The 26504-nt window shown below is 46.9% G+C and overlaps 1 protein-coding gene across 4 annotated transcripts in view; it reads right to left on the bottom strand.

The window, feature by feature from the left end:
* CTHRC1 (collagen triple helix repeat containing 1) overlaps positions 1–26504 on the bottom strand; it is a 300099-nt gene that overhangs the window by 188737 nt on the left and 84858 nt on the right. Inside the window, exon 1 of one of the 4 annotated variants that reach the window (XM_069621471.1) lies at positions 11448–11783. The exons of 2 other annotated variants lie outside the window; for them this stretch is intronic. In XM_069621471.1, the coding sequence (XP_069477572.1) occupies positions 11448–11570 (123 nt within the window). In that variant the 5' untranslated portion in view covers positions 11571–11783. Of the gene's footprint in view, positions 1–11447; positions 11784–26504 lie in introns of those variants that run through there. One more of the 4 variants, XM_069621472.1, reaches the window with a different exon arrangement.

Below are 26504 nucleotides of genomic sequence, written 5' to 3'. Positions count from 1 at the left end.
TGAGATGGGGGTCTGATTAGCACGCCTCCCTTTCAGAAAGAAAACTCTGCATTGTTGTATTTCTAAAATCAAACCATATCATCATAATTATTAGGGTATATATTGAGGGCATGCCTAGCTTTGGGAAGCAAATGAGGGCTTTGAATCAGGGGAAGAATTGGCCAAGAACAAGATGGAATGCCGCTCTCGCAATAACTGTCTTGCCGGAGCACCTTTCCATGTAGACAGGAGGCACCCCTCAGTCCCACCCATAACACTGACCATCCAGCCCCAGTCCCGCCCATACCACTGACAATTCCCCCACCCCAGCGTGCAAATGGGTGGGGGGGGTTCCCCCAGTACATTTTGTCAATTTTCAGAACTGCTTTAAATATCATAGGGGGAAGGATCCGTTGAGGGAAGCAGAGCTACAAGGGAGCAAGAAGCTAAAAAAGGGGAAGGGCTGACAATTTGGAAGCAAGCGATCTACAAGCAACCGGGTGAGGAAATAGGGGGAAGGGAGTGCTCTCCCCATGCTATGTTTGTCCTAAGAACTGCAGACTTTGCCCACGTCAAGTTTCGAGACTTGGGTCTGAGCAGCACCGGTCAATGGGCCGGCTCTTGCCAGGTCCAAGATCTGGCATCTGATGTCTCCTCAGATCTCGGACCCAGCATCTCTCAGCACTGACAAGGCTTTACTGAGCCCCCAGATTCGCTGAGGTAAATTGGGGGCTTGTGATCTAATGTGCTAGGTGCTCCTTTCCCCAGCTGCCATTCGTGCGTTTGCCGTTTCTATTTGCTCAGCCTATTTCTTTCTTCTGGCCTGAAAGAGACACCACAGCAGTCAATGGGCCATGACTATCACTCGGGTGGGGGCCATCAATGTTAAAAGCAGGCTTTCAACATGCTGGACACACTTGTTGTCCCAATGCGCATCTTACACTTTCATAGAAAAAAAAAGTAATTTCCAAACTCCAAAATGCTGCTTAAACTTGCATTCACTAGTTTTCTATGAAGTGTGCTTCTTTTTTGTCGGATTACAACACAAATACCCTGTAACTTTTTTGCCCTTCTTTGAGTTTTATCACAGGTTATATTTATAAAGATATTATATGCTTGTCAAACTGCTTAATAGCAAATGTTTCTGTTGTGCTGACAGCAGTTATTAGGAAATTAAACTGTTGGTTCATGGGTGCCAACTTTTGATTTTCACTACAGGGGAAGAAATACCCCCACCTCAGCTCTGAATATAAGCAAGTGACCAGCCCAACCCATGCCCTGGCCAAACACATTTTATAGACAAAAAGTCATACCATTAACAACCAGTTTTTAATGTATAACATCTCAGCAACGGTCTTGTGATGCTGGAAATGCATTGGAGGGACAGGGCCTCCGTATCCTTGTCCTTTACTGCTTTTTATCGTGTGTTCTGTCGTGTTTTCCGCGCAGGAGTTCATGTGGAACTCCTGGCGGTGCAGCTCTCTCTCTTTTGGTTTGGTGAACGGACCTGTGGGATACCCTTATGGCACCCATGGGTGGGGGTACAACCCTGTGTCCCTAGTGTATGTTTTTGGGCACCTGTGGGTGGCCCGCAGAGCAGGGTATGGGCTGGTGGCAGCTCCATGCTGAATTTGACAGGTGCGCAGAGTATCCTCCATTTTGGGGATACCGCGGCCCTGCCATTGGGATCAGTTGATTCCTGATGGAAAACAAGATGGCCCCTGTGGCCTCTTGCTTTCTATTACCTATTACCTTGTTTTCCTAAAGTCCTGGGAAGCCCTGACTCTGTCCCTTCCCCCTGACTGGCTGTTGGGTGGAAATGCCATATATGGTGTTGTTGTGAAGGCCCGGCCAGACTAGCTGGAGCCTTCCCACTGATGTTTGTTGTGGGTATCTCCTGTGGGTGGGACCTGGGTGAATAGAGTGTGTGACAAATATGCATTCTGTGTTGTGGATGTCTAGTATCTGGTGGTTGACACAATGACTGAGACAGCCCTGCCCGAAACCGGTATGAATGCAGTTTGGAGTGTTGAATGGCTCAGTACTTGTCCCAATACACATAACTTGTTGTGAGTGTCTGGAGAGAAGTGAATGGCCTGAATACCTCATGTGCCTGATTGGCTGCCTGCCTGCATGAATGCCCTTAGTCGTGATTGGATGCTTGAGTGTGACCCAGCGGAATGAATGGGAGATCAACAGCATATCTGGGGACCTCTCACTGCTAGGAAACGTGTTCAGAGGCTGAAGTCCACTACGACGAGTAACTGGAGTAACTGAAGCTTGACCTTGAAGCCCCGCTGGACAAGAAGAAGTGCTGTTGCTCTCCTTCACAATCTGAAAACTGCTGTGTCTCCAAGGACTGACCCAGAGAGGACCTGGTAAGGCGCCCTCTTCCCGAGCTACGAGGGACCATCGTGCACAGCTGATCTTTGCCAAAGCTCCCTGGTAGACAGACCTTCGACAGGCTGCCGACCCAAGACGGGGACTGCCGTGGAATCTCAAAGAGAAGCACTCAGACTGTTGTCCGCCACTGTCGCTGACCGCCGTCGCTGACCGGAGCCGCCATGCTCCCGTTTGCCTAAGAACTTCATTTGATCATCGGAAGCTCTCATCTGTATCGTCGCCCGCTTTATCCCGCTGGAGAAGGCCCGACCGTCGATGCACCGAGGAGCATCCGCCGGTGGGTTTCCCGCCACCTGAGGGCCACAGAGACGCCGACGACTTGACGCCCTTGCTGGGCCACATTTCTTCATCATCTCTTTGCAGTCCAGAACTATCGTCACCGAGGTGCCCCACGTGCCTCTTCCTTGCAGGACGCCAATGCTCTGTTGTCGACGAGCACAGCTAGGAACGAAGCTGCCACTTCACGGCCGTAGTTCAACCTGTTTGCTGTCGGACGTTCGACGACCCGTGACTCCTGCCTTAAAGGGAGGGCTCTCAAGAAGGGCCGTCGATTCCCCGACACCGAACGCCGAGTTCCTCGACGCCTCTCGACGATCCGTGGCTCCTGCTTTAAAGGGAGTCACTCAAGAAGGATCGGTTGACGCATCTTCAGAGAACTCTACTCCACCAGGTATATTGGGGGGGTAAAACCTTAATAGGAGGAAATAAGACTACCGTTTCAACCATCTTACATTCCTGCCTATCTCTATTGCTGGTTTCCTCGTTATTGATCTGTGTGACATTTTAACCGTACAGTTGATGCACTTTAATGAGGTTCGATAACATTGGTGGTACCACTTTAGAATTGTATATATTTATCATTGTTGACTTCCGAGTACAAAGTGCGTTATTGTGACCGTGTACATACCTTTGAATATTAATTATATAAAGACTGTGTTTTCAGTAATACAGTGTGTGGACATTCCTTTGTGGGGGTTCGGGGACTACACTGTACTTAAGAACCAGCCCGCATCACCTCCTGAGAAGCTAGGCCTTGATTGCTCGTCCATTGCTACCAAATAGAGAATCTTGGCTGGGGTCCTCTGTGCCTCTCCTCTACCATATAGAGAGCGGAAGTACAGACACCCCCTACCAGTCTTTACAGGTCTCTCAACCTGCTGAGCTACCCTGATAGCCTTCTACTGTAGACAGTGTCTATGGATCCCTTAATGTACTAATAATCACTGCATTACCAACAGTAGTTTGCGTGCCCCACTGCCATGGAAGTGATTTAAAGTGAAATAGATGTACAGTGTGGACTTTGGAAAGAAGCAACATGAAAGAAATGTCACAATTTTTACCATAAGAGTGTTAGCGCTGCCCAAGCCCATCACACCGTTGGCACCTGTACCTCTTTCCATGGGAATTGCCTCCCAGCTAGCTATGCCTCGCTGGGACCACCACATACCGCCTGACACGTCGCAAAAGACGGAGCTGCTGGTCAACGCTAGTCCAGTTGGCCTAGGAGCAGTACTGGCAAAAACTGATCGGGAGGGAACAATGGTCCCCATCGCATTTGCTAGCCGTGCACTCACCACAACAGAGAGGAACTATGCTCACATAGAGAAGGAGGCTCTTGCCATCACATGGGGATCATATGGGGATGCGGACACTTTCATGTATACATTGTGGATCACCTGGTGTAAGTAATAACAGACCACAAGCCCCATGTCCCAATATTCAAGGGGTCGGCACCACACACTCCTGCCAGAATAGAGCGCTGGATGCTCCAACTGCAACAGTTCGATCTGGAAGTACAATGCCAAGCAGGAGCCATCAACCCTTCTGACTTCTTATCATGGTACCCAAGACCTGCCACCGTGACGGAATGCGAGGTGGCAAAAGAGACAGATGAACAAGTATGCCACATCATCGCGTGTGCCAGGCCAAAAACGATGAGACTAGACGAGATAGTATTAGAAACAAAGATACCTGCCATAAAATCACCAAAGAGGCTTTACTAACAGGCGAATGGAAAACCTTCCTCACGGTAGTCGCCCATCGAACACCAAATGTACAAGAACTGATGCAAGCACTGTTCGGGATCAGACATGAACTGTCAGTCTCTCTGGAAGGACTGATCCTCAAAGGCCACTGCAATGTAGTGCCCTCCAGCCTGCAAAACCGGGCGCTCCAACTTGAGCATGAAGGGAATCAAGGGATCGTGAAGACATAGGCGTTCCTCAAGTCACGAGTGTGGATGCCACAAATACAGGAAAAGGTCATCTCCCTTGTGGAGACCTACTCATCATGCCAAGCCGGCCAGGACCACCGGAGCCCATGGCCTGCCCACCCAGAAGTGAACGCAGATGGGATACTGTGAGTGTGAACTTTTGCACAATTTCAATTTCTTTATTTGTAAAGCACGCCTTGCCCTCGGGCATCTGGGCGCATATTTTATGGTTACAGCAGACATATAAATGGCAGCATTGAGTACATCATATAAAGGAAAGTATAGTCTCTACAATATTTACAATATTTACAGAGGTAAGTATATACACGTCATATGCAGGGTGGCTAATTTAGCAGTGCAGAGATGGAGCAGGAAACGGTGCTAGTTGTCACTGTTCTGGAGCCACAATTTAGTATTGCGTTTGAAGGCATACGGGGAGGGTTTGGACCTGAGTGTGGGAGGCAGTGTGTTCCATAGTTTGGTTTCTAGAACAGGGAAGCTGCAGCCGGCCGCTTTCTGTTGCTTGAATTTGGGTAGGGTCAGACAATTGGCTTGTGCAGATCTCTGCGGTCGAGTGGAGGTGCGAGGTGCAAATCGATTGGAGAGATATGTTGGAGCCTGGTTTGAGAGACACTTGTGGGTAAGTGTCAGGGTTTTGAGGGAGATTCTTTAGGTTACTGAGAGCCAACCCATGTTGCGTCTTGTGGCTGAGATGCGGTTGTTTCTAGGAATGTTGAGAGCTGCTCTGATGGCGTTGTTCTGGGTTACCTGGAGCTTATTTAGGTTCCTTTAGCTGGTAACCAGGTAGAGCGCATTGCAGTAGTCGATCTTGGACATCACAAGGATTCTGGCTAAGATGATGCAGTTAGCCGTGGAGAGAAAGGGGTGACACGCGGTGATCAGTTTGCACGTGTAGGCAGAGACAGATGTAACTGAATTGGTTTGTCTGGAGAGGGACAGGGTTTAGTCAAGGTAGATCCCAGGGGTTTTGGTGTCTTTAGAAACCTAGATGATGTTGCTGTCAATGGTGAAAGACTTGAAGGCAGGATCCAGTTTACTGAGGTGGTAGTGTGAGCCGAGGATGAGGAGCTCAGTCTTATCGTCGTTAAGACATAGCTCATGTTGGGCTATCCAGGCTCGTATGACCAGGTAAAAGTCATTCAGTGATTTGGTGTCAGCCAAGTAGTCTCCAGTGATAGGGATGAGTATCTGGGTGTCATCACCATAATTTGTGTAGGTGATGCCCAGATAGTCAAGAATATCAAAGAGAGGTTTGGTGAACACGTTGTATAGTTTAGGGGATACGCAACGCAGGAGCCCTGAGGCACACCACAGGGGACAGGTGAGGGTTCAGCAGCCGCTGACGTGGAGAAGACTCGCATGGATCTATTGTCAAGTAATAATCTGATCCAAGAGGTGGCAGCATCTGAGAAGTTGGCGGTTGATGTGAGGTGATGACAAAGGATGCGGTGGTTAACAAGGTTGAAGGCTGCGGATAGGTCTAATAGTAGCAGCATTGCGAATTTCCCTTTGTCTTTGAGGTCCTCAATTTGTGTTTTCAGATCAATAAGGGCCGTTTCTGTCTCGTGCCTGGGTCTGAAACCTGATTGCCTGAGGCCGAGGAGTTTATTGGATTTGAGGTAATCCTGGATCTGAAGGTAAGCTCTCCATCAAGGATTTATAGCAAGAAGGGGACTGTGGTAATGGACCTGTAATTGGTGGGTATGCTCGGGTCGGGAGTGGGTTTTTTAAGTAGGGGTATGACCCATGCATCTTTTAGATTGTTAGGGACAGTGCCTGTTTTAAAGGATCTGTTGATGAAGGTGGTGAAGAAGGGGGCTAGTTTGTGTACTGCATCCTTGATGGTTGAGGCGGGACATAGGTCACCTTGGCAGTTGGTTGGCTTAAGCTTGTTGATGATGTTTTCAACTTCAGATGTACTGAGAGCTGTGAAGCTGAAAGGCTTGTGAGTAGAGCCGGGGAGGTGATGCGAGTGGGATGGGGTTGGGTGTCGGTTTGGAGGCACGATTGTTTGGCTTTAATTTTGGCTTGGAGCGTGGTGATTTTACCCAGTAGGGCATCTTGAATGCTTGTACACCACAAGCTGTTTTTTTTATACATGTATCTGGGGGGGGGGTTGCGGGAGATTCAAGTTCCCTGAGGATCTTGAAGAGCTCTTTAGTGTTGGATTTGGCTTCCATGATGTGGCCGTTGCATGTGTCTTTCTTTGCCTGGAAGATGGCTTCTTTGTAGTTAAGTGAGGCAATGGTTAGGCGGTCTTTGTTGGTGTCGGAGGGGTGACTTTTCCAGCGAGATTCAGCAGAGCGTTTGGCTTTGCAGAGTTCTCTTAGGTGAGGGGTGACCCACGAGTTAAGGTGGGCTCGGGGTTTGCGTCTCCTCAATTTGATGGGGGCAATAGCGTTCAGGGCTTTAAGCATGGACTGGTTATATGTGTCAACTAGTACTGTGGGATCAGTGCATGTGAGGGAAATTTTGTTTAAAAGCGGGAGGATGAGGGGGAGCAATTTAGCCTTGGTGATGCCTCTTTTGTTTCTGGTCTGGGTGGCGGGAGCAGGTTCTAGTTTGGGGCAGAGGTCAGTGGTTTTGATTTCGAAGAGGATTGTGTGATGGTCTGACCATGTGCAAGAAGTGTTATCCTTGAGGTTGATGCAACCGTTAGATTCAGCTAGCCAGTCGAGGGTTTGCCCTTTGGAATAGGTGGGTTCCGTGATGTGATGGGTGAAGCCTTGGTCAGTTAATGTGTTAGCCAGATCTAGCGCTGAAGGGTCATTAGGGTCTTGGAATCCAAGATTGAAGTCACCAAGTAGGATGATTTGTGATTTGGTTTTGGCTTTATCGGCTATGATGGACATGATGTCATCTGAGAAGGTGGATATGGGTCCGGGTGGTCAATATATGAGGTGGAGTGTGGCCGTTTGATTGGGGGAGATGGGGAGTTTGACCGTGAGAAGTTCTGCGGATGGGATTTGTTGGCTGTTAATGCTTCTGATACCGATGGAGATTTTATGGATGAATGCGACACCACCGCCTTTAGATTGGTTGGTATTGCGGTTGCATCTGATAATAGTGTAACCGACAGGAATGGCAAGCGCGAGTAGAGGTCCTAAGGCGCTATGTAGCCAGGTCTCGGTTATGGCCACGAAATCAAGGTCATGGGTTGTAATGAGATCAGCAATGTCTAGGGTGTGCGCAGGGAGTGACCTGGCATTAATCAAGGCACCTTTGATTAGATGTGCTTTGGGTGGGTTGTTCGGTGTTGGTGAATTTGAGATGATGCTGCTGCGGGGAGATTGTGCAGATGGAGGGCTCTGAGGGGGGTGAGAGAGCCTCTGGGGAGCACGTGTGTGGCGCGGTAATCTTGAGCCCAATCTTGCATTCCTTAGGGTCGCTGAGCAAGGTTGGTTGGGCGTTGGCCTAGTGGCGAAGTGTTCCAGTCACAGCGCAGGTGAGTTCAAATAGGGATTAAGTGGGGGCTGGGGTTGAGTCAGCGTTTTGGCAGGGTGTGCCATGAAGAGCATGGGTGTCATGCAAAGTATGTGTTGGGTGAGGGGGCTGCATACGCTGGTGATGGCTATGGTGGTGAGTAGAGGAAGTAGCCAGGTGGTGTTATATGGTAGGAAGAACAGGCACATAATGAATGGCAGGCTGGGTTTTGGCTGTATTCCTAGGTAGTTGCAGGGTGCAAGTGGATAGCAGTTGCTAGGTTTGAGTTGGGCACAATGGCTGCAAATGCTAGGTATAAGCACAATAGGCTGCAAATGCTAACAATAGGCAGCACAATGGCTAGGTGTAGGCAACACAATGGCTAGGTGTAGGCAACACAGGGCTACACATGCTAAGCATAGGCAACACAATGTCTAAGTATAGGAAACACAATGGCTAGATGTAGGCAACACAATGGCTAGGTGTAGGCAACACAGGGCTACACATGCTAAGCATAGGCAACACAATGTCTAAGTATAGGCAACACAATGGCTAGGTGTAGGCAACACAGGGCTACACATGCTAAGCATAGGCAACACAATGGCTAAGTATAGGCAACACAATACCTAGGTGTAGGCAACACAGGGCTACACATGCTAAGCATAGGCAACACAGTTGCTAAGTATAGGCAACACAATGGCTAGGTGTAGGCAACACAATGGCTAGGTGTAGGCAACACAAGGCTACACATGCTAAGCATAGGCAACACAATGGCTAAGTATAGGCAACACAATGGCTAGGTGTAGGCAACACAGGGCTACACATGCTAAGCATAGGCAACACAATGTCTAAGCATAGGCAACACAATGGCAAAGTATAGTCAACACAGTGGCTAGGTGTAGGCAACACAGGGCTACACATGCTAAGCATAGGCAACACAATGTCTAAGTATAGGCAACACAATGGCTAAGTATAAGTAACACAATGGCTAGGTGTAGGCAACACAATGGCTAGGTGTAAGCAACACAGGGCTACACATGCTAAGCATAGAGGCAACACAATGGCTAAGTATAGGCAACACAATGGCTAGGTGAGGCAACACAATGGCTAGGTGTAGGCAACACAGGGCTACACTTGTAAGAGATGTGCTGAGGATATGCACGATTGGCTAATAAGTGCTGTAAGTTCCAGGTAAGGGTAGCATGTGAGGTTCTAGCAGTTCGAGGAGTACAACATTCAAATGGCAAGGGCAAGATAGGTTGAGGCAGCACTCTAAAAGGGCATGTGGAGAGGCAGGGTAGGTGAGGGCTAATACAGAGCGCACGTAGCAGGCAGATATAGGTTAGTGTATAGTTTGGTACAATCCTTAGGTGGCAAAGTGAGTGTAGGTTGAATGCAACCCACCCATGGTAAGTCACACACAGGGTAATACAGTAAGCAGGTGATAAGAATAAGCTTAGTGACACACTTAGAATTATGTAACAACAGGTGGTTTCCCAGTTTACAACGTAGGTCGCTACAGGCGATAGTCTTATGGCGGCACTCCAAAGTAAGATGAGGGTGAGGGTGCAGGGCTAAATGCAGGTAGTATGCGTACTGTGGCAGAGGTCACAGACCGAAGGCAACACCATGTGAGGTTGGTCACATGTATATATCAGAATATGTTGTAGCGCAGGGACGAGTAGCAGCTCAAAAGGGCATTCCAGAGCAATGTAAGGCCACTAGAGTGCACGTGCCCACATAATCTTCCTGGTTTGGACAAGAGTCGATGGCGGGAGAGGCTGAGGGGCCGTTAGTTATAATAGGAGTTTGTTTCGCATTTGTTAAACCCTAAATTCATAATTTTAGTAAGGTATACGTGGTGGGTTCCAGGGGTGCCTAAGTTATCCGAAGAAGTATGTGAAAAGAAAGAAGGCCATGGAGTCCTTCCCGCCGTTCCCGGGCTTCAAGCTTTATTTTAAGTCCACGCTTTGCGCAAATAAATAGCAAGTGGAGAACCTGCAGTTCTATCGGATGCCCTATAATCAATATGTTCCAGAGAGGATCAAATGTCGTGCTATTGCTAAAGCCGTGCTCTAGTTAGCGGTGCTTCTAAAGCGCGCAGTTGTTCCAGGCTTAAAAGCATAAATGCAACAAAACTCAAACCCGAAGACAGGCGAGGAGGGCAGACATGGCGTCTACTGACAGAATAAGCGACTACAACCGTGTAAACCGCGAATATGAGCTGTACACGCCGCTCTTTGTTCTTTCTGGCGAGAAAGGCCCGGAGTACCGCGGACACGTTGCAGTTGGTGCACACACATGAGATTGGAATGCAGTCCCAAGCGTATCATTTGCAATGAACTCATCGAAAGGTCGCCACATACTTAATGCTGTCTAGAAGGACATTCGAAAACCGCCCGCGCCTGCTGGCAGGAGATGCAATCACAGATGACCGCAGTTTTACTTAAAAGACCAAAAAAACTTACTGAGAACGAGAAAATGAAAGGCTCCACGTTTTCTTATACCGTACGAACTAGGCCCTGAAAGAGTTGTTAGCACGCCCTTCGGCCCCCTAAACCCCAATATGTGTTTAATCCCCCTGACTTGTGACTTGCTCAACACGCATGACCGGACTCCAGGGGTGTTGCTAGGTCTGGAAAAGATCCAGGGCTAGGCTAACTTTGGGACTGTGGGGACAGGGGGCTAGCTAGCCTTTTTGGTTGTAATGCTCGAGCTTCTATCTGGGGGTACAACCAAAAGACCTGGAGCTATAGCCTCCTCAGCCCCTCCCCCACTCCCCCTCAGCAACGCCTCTGCCCGACTCCCACCCTGCTCTCTCATCTCAGCACACGGTTGCTCTGCTGAGCCCTCTTTCCCTGACACATCTGTAAAAGTAGTGGAACTGTGACTCAGGGGACAGAGTAAAAAGGAAGGGAGCAACGTGCAACACATTTTTCAAGGGGTGCAGCCATGCTGGTTGACAGGCAATTGAGTTGAAACAGATTTCCCTTTAGCTGTAAGTGATAGCTGGTGGCAAGGTGGGGAAGTGTGCTTTAATTTGAATGGTGAAAATGGTTGCAATAAGTAGTGGAACACCGCTCCCGACCGTTCCCGCTCACTTCGACCACAGCATGGAACCTCTGTACTGGTGGAACACTTATGTTGCAGGCTACCTTCTTTTCCTTTGGTCTCTACTCAGACACAACAGCTCAGACACAACCATCCCTGTCAGCACCTTCGATCATGACAGCACACAAAACCCATGAACCCGTGTGTGCTGCAGGGTCTGCCTTTTCACCACTAGTTTTATGTGTCTGCACGACTCTGCCCATGTCCTTTAAAGTTTCGTATGTCAGAGTTATTAGGTCCTGCCTTCTCCCAGTCTGCCACCCACTGCTCATCCATCCTGCTGCGAGGACTGACTCACCCTGTCGACGCTCTCCGCGTCCCTCTGCCGTAGGGACTTCTTCACCTTCTGCCCCCGGGACTCGAAGCACTGGAGCAGCAGGCAGGCGAGGAACAGGGTGCGGGCTAAGGGGGAGACCGGCATCCTTGCAGCGCGCACAGCGGCCGTGGGAAGTGCAGGAGGGGGTGGAGGCGCCGTAGAGCCGGTAGAGGGAGGAGAGCTGTGAGCAACCGGTGGTCGCTGCAGCTGCAGAATGAATGACTCCGATTCATCCCGGCCCGTGGCAGAGAGCAGGACTCCCCAGGGGAGCAGAGAAATGTCCAGCCCCTGAACACGAGCTGCACACCGCAGACTCAAGCGGGGCTGAGCTAATCACAGGAACCGCTAGGCAACCGGCCCCAACAAGCACTGACAAAGCCAATAGCCCTGGCTGTATTTATTGCCACTTACTTGCTCGGATGCTTACCCAATGTAAAGTGGCAGCCTCACATGCCCAGGGGCTGCCATCATGTCATCATTATCCCCAGAGGATGAAGGGTTGAGATCACAGCACCAGGATTCAAACTTGCAAAGTGTATGCTGGGGACATGTCAGAAGAGAGCTCTTAACCAGTGAGCTATCCACTCAGCGGCATATAGCCATCGAGTCAGCAATAGAGAAATGCCCGAGGGCTGTGAAAGCAGCAGCGTGATGGGCTGTTTGTGGGTCCATGTTGGCCAGTTTGCTGGCTTACTGCACTGCGCAGCTGGTAGTTTTGGTCAACGTTATGTTATGAGCACTGTCAGAGTATAAGCCGGACGGAATGTTATGTCAGAAATCTTTTATACTGTTCCAAATCACCACTGTGGAGGTCACAAAGCACCAAGGCTTGTGCAGATGGAGGCGTATTGTTCCCCCTCTGGCATATCCTGACTGTGGTAAACAGAGGCGAGTCGAGGTGGGCGAAGGGTTTTTTTTTATATGTTTTATTTATTTGAATTTATATAGCGCACTTACAGCCCGAGGGCATCGAGGCACTGTTATGAAAAGGTAACTTAGTTACATGATGCAGCATTGCTTACTGGTTACATTAGGCGTAACAATGTTGTTACATGAGATGTAGTTGCTTACTGGTTACATTAGTCATAGAAATGTTGTTACACAACATGTAGTTACTTACTGGTTACATTAGTCATAGCAATGTTGTTTACAGGACATGTAGTTGCTTACTGGTTACATTAGTCGTAGCAATGTTGTTACTGGACATGTAGTTGCTTACTGGTTACATTAGTCACAGCAATGTTGTTATAGGACATGTAGTTACTTACTGGTTACATTAGTCATAGCAATGTTGTTACAGGACATGTAGTTGCTTACTGGTTACATTAGTCATAGCAATGTTGTTACACGACATGTAGTTACTTACTGGTTACATTAGTCATAACAATGTTGTTACACAACATGCAGTTGCTTACTGGTTACATTCGGAGTAGCAATGTTGTGGAAGGTTACAGAAGTGATGATGATGCATATAAGGTATACAGTGTTGGATCGATCAGGTTGCAAGAATATATGAACGGGAGTAACGGGAGTTTTAGATAAACAGACATGTTTGGATTTCCTTGCAGAAGGCTAGGTGGGATGAGATGTTTCTCAGAATCGGAGGGAGGGTGTTCCATTGATTTGCTGCAATGAAAGGGAAGCTTGAGCCTCCGGGCTGCGCTCTAATGACTTTGGGCACGACGAGAAGGTTGGTATAAGGGGGCTCTGGTAGCTCTATCAGTGGTGGGTCTAATGATTCTCTGTGAGAGGTATTCTGGTGCTGTGTGGTGGAGACACTTGTGAGTGAGGGAGAGTGTTTTGAAGAGAATGCGTTCTTTCACAGGTAGCCAGTGGGCTGGGCTTCTGGCGGCTGAGATGTGTTCTCTTCTGGGGATGTTAATGGCAGCCCGGAAGTGCATTATTTTATACAGTTTGTAGTTTGTCCATATTCTTAGTGGATGTTCCTGGTAGGAAGGCGTTACAATAATCTAGTCAGGAGCTGATTATAGCTCTAACTATAGTGAGGCAGTTATCCTTCGTCAGGTAGGGCCTAGCTGCAGTGATGAGTTCGGAGCAGTATGTGCAGGATGAGGCGATGGAATCGACTTGTTTTGTCATGGAGAGGTTGGAATCTAAGTAGAATCCCAAGGTTTTTACAGCCTGTGAGATTGGGTTTACAATGTTATCAATGGTAAAGGCAGTGTATTGGATTTCTAATTTTGTTATTGTTTCTGGTGACTCAACTATAAGTAGTTCCGTTTTGTATCCATTGCGACAGAGCCCATTTTGAGCCATCCAGGTTTGAATTGCCGAGTAGACGGAATTGAACGATTTGGAATCGGCTTCGTAATTACCTGTGAGTGTGAGGAGGACCTGTGTATCATCAGCAGAATTAGTATACGTGATGTCTAACGAGTCAAGGATAAAGAATAAGGGCCTCGTAAAAATGTTATAGAGGGTAGGTGATATGCATGATCCCTGAGGGACTCCATATTTGATGGTGTTGGGAGGTGCAGAAGCTAGATCGGAGAAGACTCTCATGGCTCCACTTTTGAGAAATGAGGTGATCCATGTTATGGCCATGGGTGAGAAATGTGCGGAGGTTGACAAGTGTTTGCACAGGGTTTCATGGTAGATGAGACTAAAGGCCGCCGAGAGGTCAAGGAGGAGTAGCAGGGCTGGTTTGCCAGAGTCTCTGATGTCGTCTATTTGGTTTTTAAGGTGTAGTAGGGCTGTTTCGGTTTTGTGACCGGGGCGGAAACCCGACTGCCGAAGGCCGAAAAGGTTATTGGTTTCCAGGACCTGCTGGACTTGGAGGTAGGCTGCTTTGTCTATTATCTTGAGGAGAAAGGAGACATTTGTAATGGGCCTGTAATTGCCTGCAGTGGACGGATCTAGCGACCCATTCTTCTTTGAGGCATGCTGGAACTGTGCCTGTTGAGAAAGAGGTGTTGATGAAAGCCGTGACGAAGAGGGCAAGGGTGAGTGCACATTCTTTAATGAGTTTGGCTGGGCAGATATCGCCTTTGCAATTCGATGGTTTGATGGACTTCATGAGTGCTATGACTTCCTTTTCGGTGACCTCTGTGAAGGAGAATCGGGGTGAGTTTTCAGGGGTGTTAGTGTTAGTTTTTACGGCAGGGATGTGGGGTGTTCGGTTGTTAAGAGCCCGTTGGCTGGTTTTGATTTTATTATGTAACAGGTCGAGTTTGTTAAGCATGGAGTCTTGGATGCTGTTGCACCAAGCTTGATCTTTATCAATGATGTTTCTAGCTCCCTGAATATGTAGAAACTCTCTTTAGTGTTGGAGCCTGCTTGATCTATCATGGTGTTAAATGAAGTTGCTTTAGTTTCAATAATGTCTCTTTTGTATTTTTTTGAAATTCTGTTGAATTGGCTTTTATTGGCCTTTTAGGGGTTTGCTTTCAATGTGGAAAGTGCTTCCCTTTTTTTGTAGCAAAGTTCGAGGAGGTCAGGAGTGAACCAGGCATTGGAGTGTTTGGTGCCCTTGGGTTTTCTGAGAGTGAGTGGGGCAATGGCGTCTGTGGCTTGGGAGATGATGGTGTTGAACATTAGGATTAGTGATTCGGCGTCTTTAGAGAAGGGTGGTCTTAAGGCAGGGACTGTGAGGTAGGGTAGGAGTCTCTCTTTGGTTAGTTGGCGGGCGCTTCTAGCACGAGTAGGAGGGAGGGGTGTTATAGGTTGCTGGGCTGTCTTGGTTGTAGTAATATCAAAGAGGATGGCGTGGTGATCAGTCCAAGGCAAGGGTAGATTTGCTTTTAATGGTGATTTGGCAATTGTACTGGGCTATCCAATCATTATAGATTAAAGGGGGGAGTTCAACCAAAGACGAGACGGATATGAGGGATATGATATGATATGATATTTTATCTGTATCACGCTCGTACACAAGTGTTTCAGAGCATGACAAGGCAAAGGAGGGGTACAAGGGTGAACAAAAACTACGATCTTACTAGGCCCGGTGACATTGAGAACGCGCAAGTGCATGGGAGAGGGAAAGGGGAAAAGTGCATGGAAGGGGGAGAATTGAAAAGTGTGGAGCAAAGGAAAACAGATCAATAATAAAATAAATAATAAAAGGCAACAAACAGTAGTAATGCAGCCAGCAAGTGGCAAGTGCTGGGTTAAGGCACTAGACAGGGTATGTCTGATAAGTGCAGGATAAAGAGGGAGGGGACTGTATGGTTACAGATACAGAGCACAGTGCAAGTGATTGCCCGGAGGAAGTGCAGATGGGTGGCAGGGTGAGCAGGTACCTGGGCCCTGAGGGGCGAAGGCAGAAACAAAGAGTACGGTCACTTGAGGTGCATCCGGAGGCGGAGTGGGATAGTGTATAGGACAGCGTTGGTGCATTTTGATCCAGAAAAAATAGATCATGAATCAGGAATCAAGAAATTTGGGACAGCAAATTCTAGGGTATTTACAAGAGAAAAGTTACTATTTATTTGCATATATGCAAGGAAACAAGCCCTTTTGGTCACAAAGGAGCTTACAACAGGAAATATAGCATATAAACGCGAGGCAGCAAGCCTCTTCCAATGGGGAGAGTTTGAGTGGCATGAGGACTGGATTAAATAAGGGTGTATTGGAAAAATACCAGGGAAAGCGTACTTACATGAGGGTCGTTTCGAACACTAAATAGGCTTAACTGATGGTGTGTGGCTGTGCGATCGATTCAAGATGTGCTCAAGCAGCCCCTATTGTTGCCGAATAGGTTTAATTTCATCAGCAAAACAAACGTTAGAATAATATAAGTCTCGTACTGCTAAGCCAGAGGCTAAGCGTGGACGATTGAAGCATAGACTGTGTGAAAGGCCAATGTAGCCAGAGACATACAAGACAAGCAGAGAGGGCAGTGGGATTGCTGTCCTCCGATCTATGCCGTGTAAGTCTGGCTCCCTACTGTGTGGTGTGTCCTAGTGGGTAAACCTGAGGGAAATAAGAGACAGGACTCCTCAGTGGGCCAATCATTTAATAGGTTGCTGATCTAGCCGAATTGCATCGAGTAATGATCTTGCTGCTGTACTGAATTAAGTAAACCTGGCAGACATGGATTTTACTCATTTATAACCGGCCTATGCAATCTCCACTGCTTCATAAGACGGTGAATCCTAGTCAGACTGTCCACAATTATGTTATGTGAAACAACGTACGACCGTAACTGAAAGACATTCACAATTCATGTTTAGTGGCCTGGCACCATTGCACAGTGCTACAAACGGAGCAGTGGTGAGCCATCAAAGGACTTAAAGTCTCATAGCTTATGCGAGGACATCTCCGTTTTTGTGATTTGTCAACTGTCTAATGTGTTGCCATTTTGAAATGTGAAGTATGTAACTATATTCAAGCCAGAGCACCATTTATAAGGCCCTAGCAGGTGTACCCGTGCTTCGCACTGTAATTCCTACTTCAGTCCTAGTTTGAAATTTATTTAATGAACTAAACCAATGCTTCTTTGTAGACAATATTGCTGGTCTTTGCTGTAGGAGCTAGTGTGAACAAATTGTCTTTGTTTCCAACTCTAGAGCAAGCCACGTAAAGCTGACCAAGAGAAAAGCATGAAGCCCGTAAACCGGTCCCATCTACTTTGAGTTGGAGCATCTGAGATGTTCCTTTATTTAATTAAGTTCTTTTTTATGAATCTGAGACCCCCAATTCAATAACATTGATTCCTTACAGCTTCCCTCCCCTTTGGGGGACAAGAAACACACAGGGTTGCACAGAAGGTATATTTATTAACGAAATAGAAATAATGAAATTAGATTACGGATAAATAGTTTCTTCATAAAAGGCAAATGATAAGTCATTTATTGTATTGTTCATTTCTAACACGCTTAATACCAGTGAGTGGTTTCTAAGCGTGGTTTCAACACACTAGTCAGTTCTGTTTTCAATGCCAGTTATGAAAATAGAGGCTTTTGTAACACACACTTCACCCGTTGCGGCCGCTTACATAGGGCAGGAGAGGGGGGAACCGCCCTCCTAATCCAGGGCCCCCAACTGGGGAGTGTGCAGAGATCAGTTCCACAAGTTCTGCAGATCAGATTTAGAAGTTCTGAATCTGTACTGCATATTATTTAGCAGTACGGTGTGGCAGCAATCAAATGTGTACAAATAAATAATTAATCTGATGCCACTCTGCAATGTTGCGCATTCATGGCTGGGCCGGCTGCCACACTGACAGAGGGGCATGCCCCTTTTTACAGAGCTGTTTTTCTACTGTAAATGCGTGGAGCTTGTAGCACCACACACTTTATGTAACCCATCGCTATAGGAGGCTGGCGGGACGCTAGAGGGTGGCCCCGCCAGTATTAATCTGTGCGCACCACTGAGGATCATCTGATCTGCCCTTACAGTAACGTCCGCAGCAACAGAATTATTGAATGTCATTGGCTGCTTGAAAGCCAATGACATTTGAGTGTGGGTGAGGGACGCACGCATATGGGGTGACAGGCCCACCTTCTGAAACTTCCATCGGATAGTTTCTTCATAAAAGGCAAATGATAAGTCATTTATTGTATTGTTCATTTCTAACACGCTTAATAGCAGTGAGTGGTTTCTAAGCTTGGTTTCAACACACAAGTCAGTTCTGTTTTCAATGCCAGTTATGAAAATAGAGACTTTTGTAACACACACTTCACCCGTTGCCACCCGTTTAGAACAGCAGAGGGCCCAGATGCATGGCCTTACACTCCGGTAAGTAAAGTTAACTTTTACTTGAAGAAGACTTTTGTGCCGGCTGGCCTTCATTCCCATGCAGGACAGTGGTCCAGGACCGCCCTAGAGACCTGCTGAATGCAGGGCATAGTTGTTGACCAGTCTAGGCCTGGGTAGGCCCGGCCTGCATCGACGCTGGGCTGTCTTTAACGTTCACTTCAGTACGGAAAACTGCAAAAATAAACAGAGAAAAACGTCGGCATGTATACTCATTCGAGGTTTTAAAACCCAGCCTTGAAGGTGCTTGCACCTTCTCTCCGACTGAAGCACGTTCCCTCTCACTGTAGGCTGTCCCATGGCTGTGCTGTGTGTGGAGGTTTGTTTCAGTGAGGTGAGGTCGCTGATCTCAATGGCAACATTAAAACAGACTCTTCGAATCCCGCAGCTCTGACGATGTTCCTGCAGGTCTGTATAATCCTGTTTCCCCTTTCCCACACTGTAGCGGAAGTTATAGAGATCATGCCCCTGTTTAACTGAAATAATAAATCCCCAGATTCCTGGAAAATTGCTCCTACGTGATTTATGTGGCCTCTCTTCCCAAAACAGTTTTATTCACTCCACCACTCTTTCTGGTGGTGTCAGATTCGGATTTAGGGTTCTTTTTGAGTCATTTTATATTACTCCAAGGGTCTTCAGGTGCACTGTCACTGACCCTAGCAGTTTTTACAAAGCATCTTTAAAGATTTCAAGGGCCTTTCCAATGCAGTGTTTTGGTTTCCAGAGTGTTCCCGAGCAGTGTTTTTGACTCTAGGGGCCTCCTCCCCCAAGCAGTAGTAGGACTGTTTTCAATTTGAGGGAAACATTTGTATTGCCACTGGTTTCGGAACTGCAGATGGTGCTATTAATTTTAGGGTAGCTTGGAAAACCCCCAAAGAGATGGGTTCCGGACGTTGGAAACAGCGTATCCCGCTATGAGATAGTGGGAGTTGGTACTAGAAAGAGGCCAGAGGGCTGTAAGAGCAGACAGAAAGTTAGTTACCGGGGGGATGACTGCTATCCTGAATTTCTAATTATCTAGTGAGGATCCTTACCCTCAGAGAGAGACGGTGTGGGACGGCCAATCCCAAAAGTCCTTTTGGGGAAGAGGCTAGGCTGAGCAATGAGTCCCTTGGGGTCGTTTCTATGTGCTTGCCTAAGGTAATATAGGGAGATGAGATCAGCATGCTAATGACAAAGTTATCATAGAGCAGGAAGAAGATGGAATAGAATCGGCTGTGCAAGACTAAACGTACCAGGCAGGTGTGCCGCTGCTAGCGGAGGAATCCTTTCCTCTGCGCAGTTCGTACGGATGTAAACAAGAGCGATTTTGTATTTCAAAAGCGGGTAGCTAAGATGAAAATGAAAGACAAAAACCCAATAGCCAAACACAATTGCTAGATCTAGATTGAGGTAATGAAAGTCTACAAAGTGAATAAGAAAGAGTATCGAATTTACGAAGCGTAGCTGGTCTCGAGGGAGAGTAGCAACGCATTGAGCTGAGCTCCGAGTATCCAGATATGCGTTGAGCATGTCGGGAGGCGGGGCCACTGGCATGTCTGCGATAGTCTGAAACACTAGACCGCCGGCTTCAGTTCTAGAATCCTCCATTTTATGGGGATAGAACTGCTGTTGCACTGCAAATCCACAGAGCTGCGGCTCCATCCAGACAGTGGCACCTTAATAAATGACATAATCGGGTTACATATTTTATGTAGAGCACAGCCGCCCAATCCTGAAATCTGTGAGACATTGTTTTGTCCTTTTATACTTTTTTGGTCATTTTCAGTGTGAAATGTTCGGCCTAAAATTCCATAACTTTATACATATGTGTGGATCATCATAAGTGATGTAAGTATAAAAATTTGCATTGGCAACATGGATACTTTTCTTGTAATCCGCAACACTTTACCATTTCTATTCCGAAAGTGTCAGTGAATTCTACCTTGTCTTCAATTAAAGCCTATAAAATCATATTTAAACTATAACATTTCCACATTTTTACAAATTCTTGGTGCAGAGATAAAAAGTCTTTAACGGTTATTTATAAAAACAGTCTTTGGAAGCAAATGGCAGTCCTGTGTCTGTCACTGGACCATGTTTTTCTTTCTTCAGCTGCCACCAACTGTCATTTCCTTCAGAGCAAGGTGGGGGTTTCCCCTTGATTGAAGGTTTATTTCCCCTTATCCACTTCACACTTTCATGTCCCAGAATTTCTGTTGAAAGAGGCCCCTGGCCAGACTGAAGTCTGATTAGTATGTGAACTTTTTTTGTCCTGGCTAGTCACAGTTTTCCAACCAAGCATTTATCACTTTCGTGTCCTGGAAGTTTATGGTGTGGCTCCCTTCCTAGGGGGAAGCTTTAACTCTGCCAACCGGAATAACCTATTTTTGACAGCTTGCAAATCCAGCCCAGTAGGTTTAAAACCTTTATTTTCTGATATTTGGTCCTGAATTAAAAAAAAAACCTCTGGAATTAAATAGCCCATGTATGTATTTTTACCAGCCACAAACCCTGTAACATTGCTAGGTAATGGCATGCTATCCTTCAAGTTTACTTTTCAAACAGGCATTTTTTTCCTTTAGTTTTGCAAAAGCCCATTTTTACACATGTGTTGAAAACTACTAGCATTTCCTTTCAAATTCGATTTTGCCATCTGGCTTCCCAATATTGCCTCACAGCCACAGTTATTTTCTTTTAGACCGTAGTTTATTTGAAGCACAGATGCATTGAAACTGACATAGCTCGGATAGCTGGAGTCTCTTTTGAACTACTGAGCTTTGATACATTTGTAAAGAAATGAACGCGTTTTCCTGTGCGAGTAAAAGTGAAGTTCCTTGTTGATTTCTCTCAAAGTTTGTTTGACAGGGCCTGTCATTCAGAAATCATGCCTGGTTTTGCTGAGGCACAATGAGATACTGGGCATGGCAGGGCCTTATTAATCACAGTGATTTAAGGAAGAACAGATGGAAATAGTGTCAGCAACATTATTTTAAAGGTGAAAAGTTTCCTTTATAATGGAGATCTTGGGCTTTCAGCAAAGCTTTGCTGCCTTTTCACTCCATTTATTTTGTATATGTTAGAACACACTGGCACACTCTTTCAGTGTATCCCCTTGTTCCATCCTGCCCAATGTATGATTGGCAAGAAGGTGCAGCCATCTTTTTGTTGCTGCAAAAACGCAGTTTTGAGGCCATAGCGCTCACAGGAGCCAGCGGAGCCATTTTGCTGTTTCTGCGCACATGCAGCTTGGTGATGTGGGGAAATACTGTTGAATGGGTCAATATATCCCACAGGGGTACAAATCAGAGGTACGCCCTGCAGAGGTGTAGAAGAAGCCCACGGGGGGGCAGAAGAGGAAGGAGGAGAGGGCGAGGTAGCCAAGGAGGAGACAGCAGGGGGAGGCAAGGAAGCCGTGGAGGGAAGAGAGGGGACAGCAGGAGAAGGAAGGAAATTGATCAGGCGCGTGAAGCGTCTATCAAAGAGGAGAAGGTTGGCCTGAGGGCCTTGGACCAAGACGGTCCCATTCAAGTAAACATTTATGATGACCATAGAGGAGTCGAAGGAAGCCAGGAGGGCGTCCCACCGGGTGTCACCATTAATGACCAAGAGGATGTGAGGGTTTCCCTAGAGGAGGCATTGGTATAGGGGTGAGCGATAGTGAGGCCTGGGTTGGAGACCAGGATGTCCTTTTAAATCTTCCTAGCAGATTTTGGGCCTCATCACGACTTCGGCGGTAACCCTTAAATCCGGCAGTAGCGCTATTACCGCCGGATTTAAGGGTCCGCCGAATCAGGGCTTCGGCGGATTTCGCCCCAGCTCTGAGCTGGGGGGAAATCCGCTGAAAATTTGCGCTATTACCGCCGGCGGGAAATCCGCCGGCGGTATTAGCGCGAAGATTCCCCATTGATCCTAATGGGGAATGGGGCATTCCCGAATGGGCTCAGTGGGGAACGGGGACTTACATTACCGCCGAACTCGTGATCCGGCGCTATTAGCGCCGGGGAGTTCGGCGGTAGGGCTAAAACCGCCCGTGCTAGTAGCGTTACCGTTACCGCCCAAGTCGTGATGATGCCCTTAGTGAGGAGAGCAGGATAGTCGATAGAGAAGCAGTTGGAAAAGATAGGAGGGACAGAGAGCACCATAGAGTAGGTGGGGAAAGGAGAGACGAAGAAGGGAGTGGAATGCTTGGGAAACACAGGGAGGGGCACAGGCAGATGAGATAAAGAGAGACAGACAGTAGTAGACAATTTGGACAGGACGACAGGCACTTGGGCAATGTTAGGTTTGCTAGATGAATGCTTTGCCAAGAAGTCAAAACCACAGAATGGCAATGCCTTTACAATGTCATTTAGGTACTGGAGAACAACACACCAAGTCTCAGAGTCCTGTATAAGGGGAAAAGGCCTATGTTTCACAATGTGACTTTAAATACTTTCACAATGCAATTTTTAAATACCAGAGAAAACACACCTACGTCTGAGAGTCCTGTATAAGGGGAAAAGGCCTAGGTTTCACAATGCAATTTTAAATACTTTCACAGTGCAATTTTCATACTTTCACAATGCAATTTTCAAATACTGGAGTAAACACACCTAAGTCTGAGTGTCTGCTAAGTGGTAGAGTTGTCAGGGTAGAGTGCAGGCTTTATTCCTAACCCAGGCCCCTCCTACCTTGCTTAGTCGGTTCTGGTTGATGGCTGGCCACTGGCTATCCCGGCTGACACCTGCAGACACCAGCTCGAGCCGCCTCAGTGGGCGCTGCCCTTTGCCAAGGGGCACTTAGCCATAGGGGCTGTCGGGCAGGGGGCTACCCTGGGCGAGGTCTTAAGAGGGTAAGAAAGCCTATATGGGGAGGTGGGTGGGCTGGGAAGTGGGAGGAGGAAGGGAGAAGAGAAGGTGGGGAACAAGCTTTGCTGCAGGGTCTTGGGCGGGGCTCAAACATTTAAAAAATGTAGTTTCTAGGCTGAGGAGGGTCCTAGACAAGCAATACTCACCTGATCAACGCCACAGCAAAGTGGCGAGCACAAACAATTGCCGGCAGACACACCAAACATGGAAGGACCACGTGTTCAATCAGGGGAGGTTGGCAGGCTGGGAGGCGGGAAGGGAAGGGAGAAGAGAAGGTGGGCAACAAGCATTGCCGCAGGGCCCTGGGGGGGGGGCTCAAACATTTCAAAAATTGAATTTCTAGGCCCAGGAGGGCCCTAGACAAGCAGCACTCACTGGATCAATGCCACAGCCATAAGGTTGATAGAGGTAGCTTGTGGCACAAATTAAGAATTTGGGGTATACCACCAGGTTTGCTAACCATGCTCATTTTGTTCCACTCAAATAATAAGCTAAGAGTGAGACTTGACTCAGACGGACTCCTATCGAGGGAAGTGTTGGTTGATACCGGATTGAGACAGGGGTGTGTTTTGGCACTGATTTAAATTCATTCATATGTTTCAGATTTACCTCTTGCATTTTCTCAAGCCTCTCTCTTTCCTCCAAGAATAGGGTTGCTGGAAGTGGGCTGGTGTGTGGATTTAATTGCCTTAGCCCAAACAGGCCCACCATTTAAGAAGTGAGTACAGATTTGTACATGAAGCAAGTTTATTGTACAATCCTCCAGGAGCAGTTAGATGGTGTTGCAGGACCAAACTGACCCAAGTCTCAACAAACCACATCAGTTCACATCTTTTATACAGTTTTGCATAGTTAAAACACTCCCAAATACTTGATTGCAATCCACACCCCAAACATAATTGGACAAAACCCTCTTTAAATAAATCTCATCTTTTCCCAAGTCCAACCTTTTCATTGGCCCGTTTTATCTTGGATATTGCTTTATGAAATATTTTGCAGCATACAAAATGCAAGTTTTGCAGCACACAATTGCATTTTTTGCTGCAATTTTTGCCTAATAAAGAGGCCTCGAATAAAATGTGACAGTAAATGCAATTTTGTGCTCTAAAACGTGCATTTTGTATGCTGCAAAATATTTCATAGCACAATATCATGGAGGGTCTGATTAACTTAATAGTCATCTTGAGATCATATTCATAACACACCTCTTAGGATTTGTCCGTAGTAGGTCTCATGACATCAGCACATGGCTAAACTCTGGTAATGAAACATAATTAATTACTAGCAATAACTGGCCAAAGCCGTTTAAATTCTAACTCTTGATTTGCACATGGCTTGCATGAATATTCCCCGCGATATGAGGAAGGCTGGGTGAATGATTTCTCTTTGATTTAGTGATGCTATCTTATTCCCCAGGGCACTGTTCCACTGAAACATTCCAATCAACAAAACTCCCACTTCATCGCACAATTGAAACTCCACTGAGCTACCTAAGCTACATATTTAGGCCTAAAGGTTGTTGCACATACATAATGCTACATAGAACTTATTCGAAGAGTGTAGCAAAATGCTGCTGAATTGTGCCTCATATATAGATGGCCGGCTTAAGAGCCCTTCTGTGCTTGAGAGGGGTTAACAGCAAAAGCTTTTCAGCTCGAAAAAAGCTATTTCTCGCAAGAAGCTCCACTGTGGGCAGACATTAGTCCAGCACTACCTTCCACCGCGCTGCGCACTAGCAGGTGCACTGAAAAGGCCGCATTCCAAGGGAGAGTGTCCCAGAAGAAAAAAGGAGGGGGCCCAAGTGCTAAGGAGAGTGGAAGCTTTCCTATAGAAAACATGTTTTGCACAAAGAGGGTTCTGTTAAGAAACTTCGAGAAAATCCAGTGTGTCACACTGATTGACATGAAGGCCTAATAAGAAGCATTTACCCGCTCTTGGAAGGGAGGGACTCGTCCTGGGCTGTTTGGATCGTACATGCAAAGGAGCGCCCGGAAACCAGCCAGTACTGAAGGGCAGAGGCTCTTGCTGTCACATCCTGCCTCCATGCAGGCTGCAGAGTCGGGTCTAGGCCAGTCCCGGGAGGGAGAGGTACCAGGCACGAGGGCGGCGTGGGTCCTTGATGTGACAAGATTGCGCCAAGATCAGCGATTTCTAGGAGCGTAAGAATATTATTGCATCTCACCTGTAACTAATAACCTGCATTGTTTAGCTTGCATTTTAATCTAATTTTATTGAAAACTGCTGCTTGGATTTAGTTGGCTTATTAGAAAATAAATGAAAATGTAAAATCATGAGTGGGTTTCTTCCAGGACGTGTACATTGTGCCTCGCATAATTTTGAACCTGTGAGGGGGTTTTAGGGGTTTATGGTGCAATCAGGGATGGTCCCAGGGGGTGCAAATCCCCTTTGTACTGCACCTGAATAGCCTTAGGCACTGGCTTACCCTGTGTTTTACTAATGACCAAAATAAATAACGAAAATCCTTCTATCATGCTCTCAGGCATTAGGAGATTACATCTACTATCTACGATACTTATCAAACCATACAAACTCATGGCTATTTTCTACAGCTGTACTGACTGCAAAGGTTATGAAGTTACTTATTCACCTATTCACAGGCTCCCAAAACATCACAGAACCAGTTTCAAAGTTCACATTGTAAAACAGCCCTTGACTACTGTGTTTCTGATTCATTTGTGAGATTCATGAATTCCATCCACATGTATTTGGTTTATTGTATTGTAAGTTTTTACATTTTGTGGGTTTAACATTTTATCTGTCTGAGCACATGCAAGCTAATATGTATCAATTTATAGACCAATAGGGACACTAAAGTAACATATCACATCCACAATTAATTACACTTTGATACCTATGAAATTGCAGCATGGCACCCAGCATGCCGCCAACATCCGTTACCTGTACGGTACGCACAACATGAACCCCTCGTAATCATGGAGACCTTTCCTGACCACCACATCATTAATATTTTAACTAACAAATCATAATCATCTTCTTGGGGAACAACCCCACAACCATCTCTCACACCGGTCTCAATATGGGCATTCCTCTACGCCGAACAAACCCAACTCATCCCCCTCACCATTCCGCAATCTACCCGCTGCTCCACACAAGCATGCCAATTTGGTGGAGGACACAAGACACCTTCAGTTTGAGTACACATATCAGATGAAGTGGTCATGGCCCTAGCCTTGTACAGGGTTATGACCATCATGGCAGCATCTGTCGGTACCTGGGCAGAGCAACAGCATAGGAGTAATTGACAAGAACAAAAAAGAATGATAAAAAAGACAAAAATAGGTAACATGATCCTTGGAGCAATGCTAAACCAAGAAGGCACCCATGAGAACAGAGTCGATCCATGAGTCGATGTTGATCCCAGGCTCTGTTTCCAGGATCACTCTCAGTTCATGCATGGCAGCAATAGTTCTGGTAAGCGTACAGTTTTCATTATCATTGGGAAGCACAAACA

Source organism: Ambystoma mexicanum, chromosome 5q, assembly GCF_040938575.1.
Source record: "Ambystoma mexicanum isolate Mex_15411 chromosome 5q, UKY_AmexF1_1, whole genome shotgun sequence".
Taxonomy (NCBI): domain Eukaryota; kingdom Metazoa; phylum Chordata; class Amphibia; order Caudata; family Ambystomatidae; genus Ambystoma; species Ambystoma mexicanum.
Note: the sequence above shows the minus strand (reverse complement) of the source record. Positions and strands in the feature narration are given on the sequence as shown.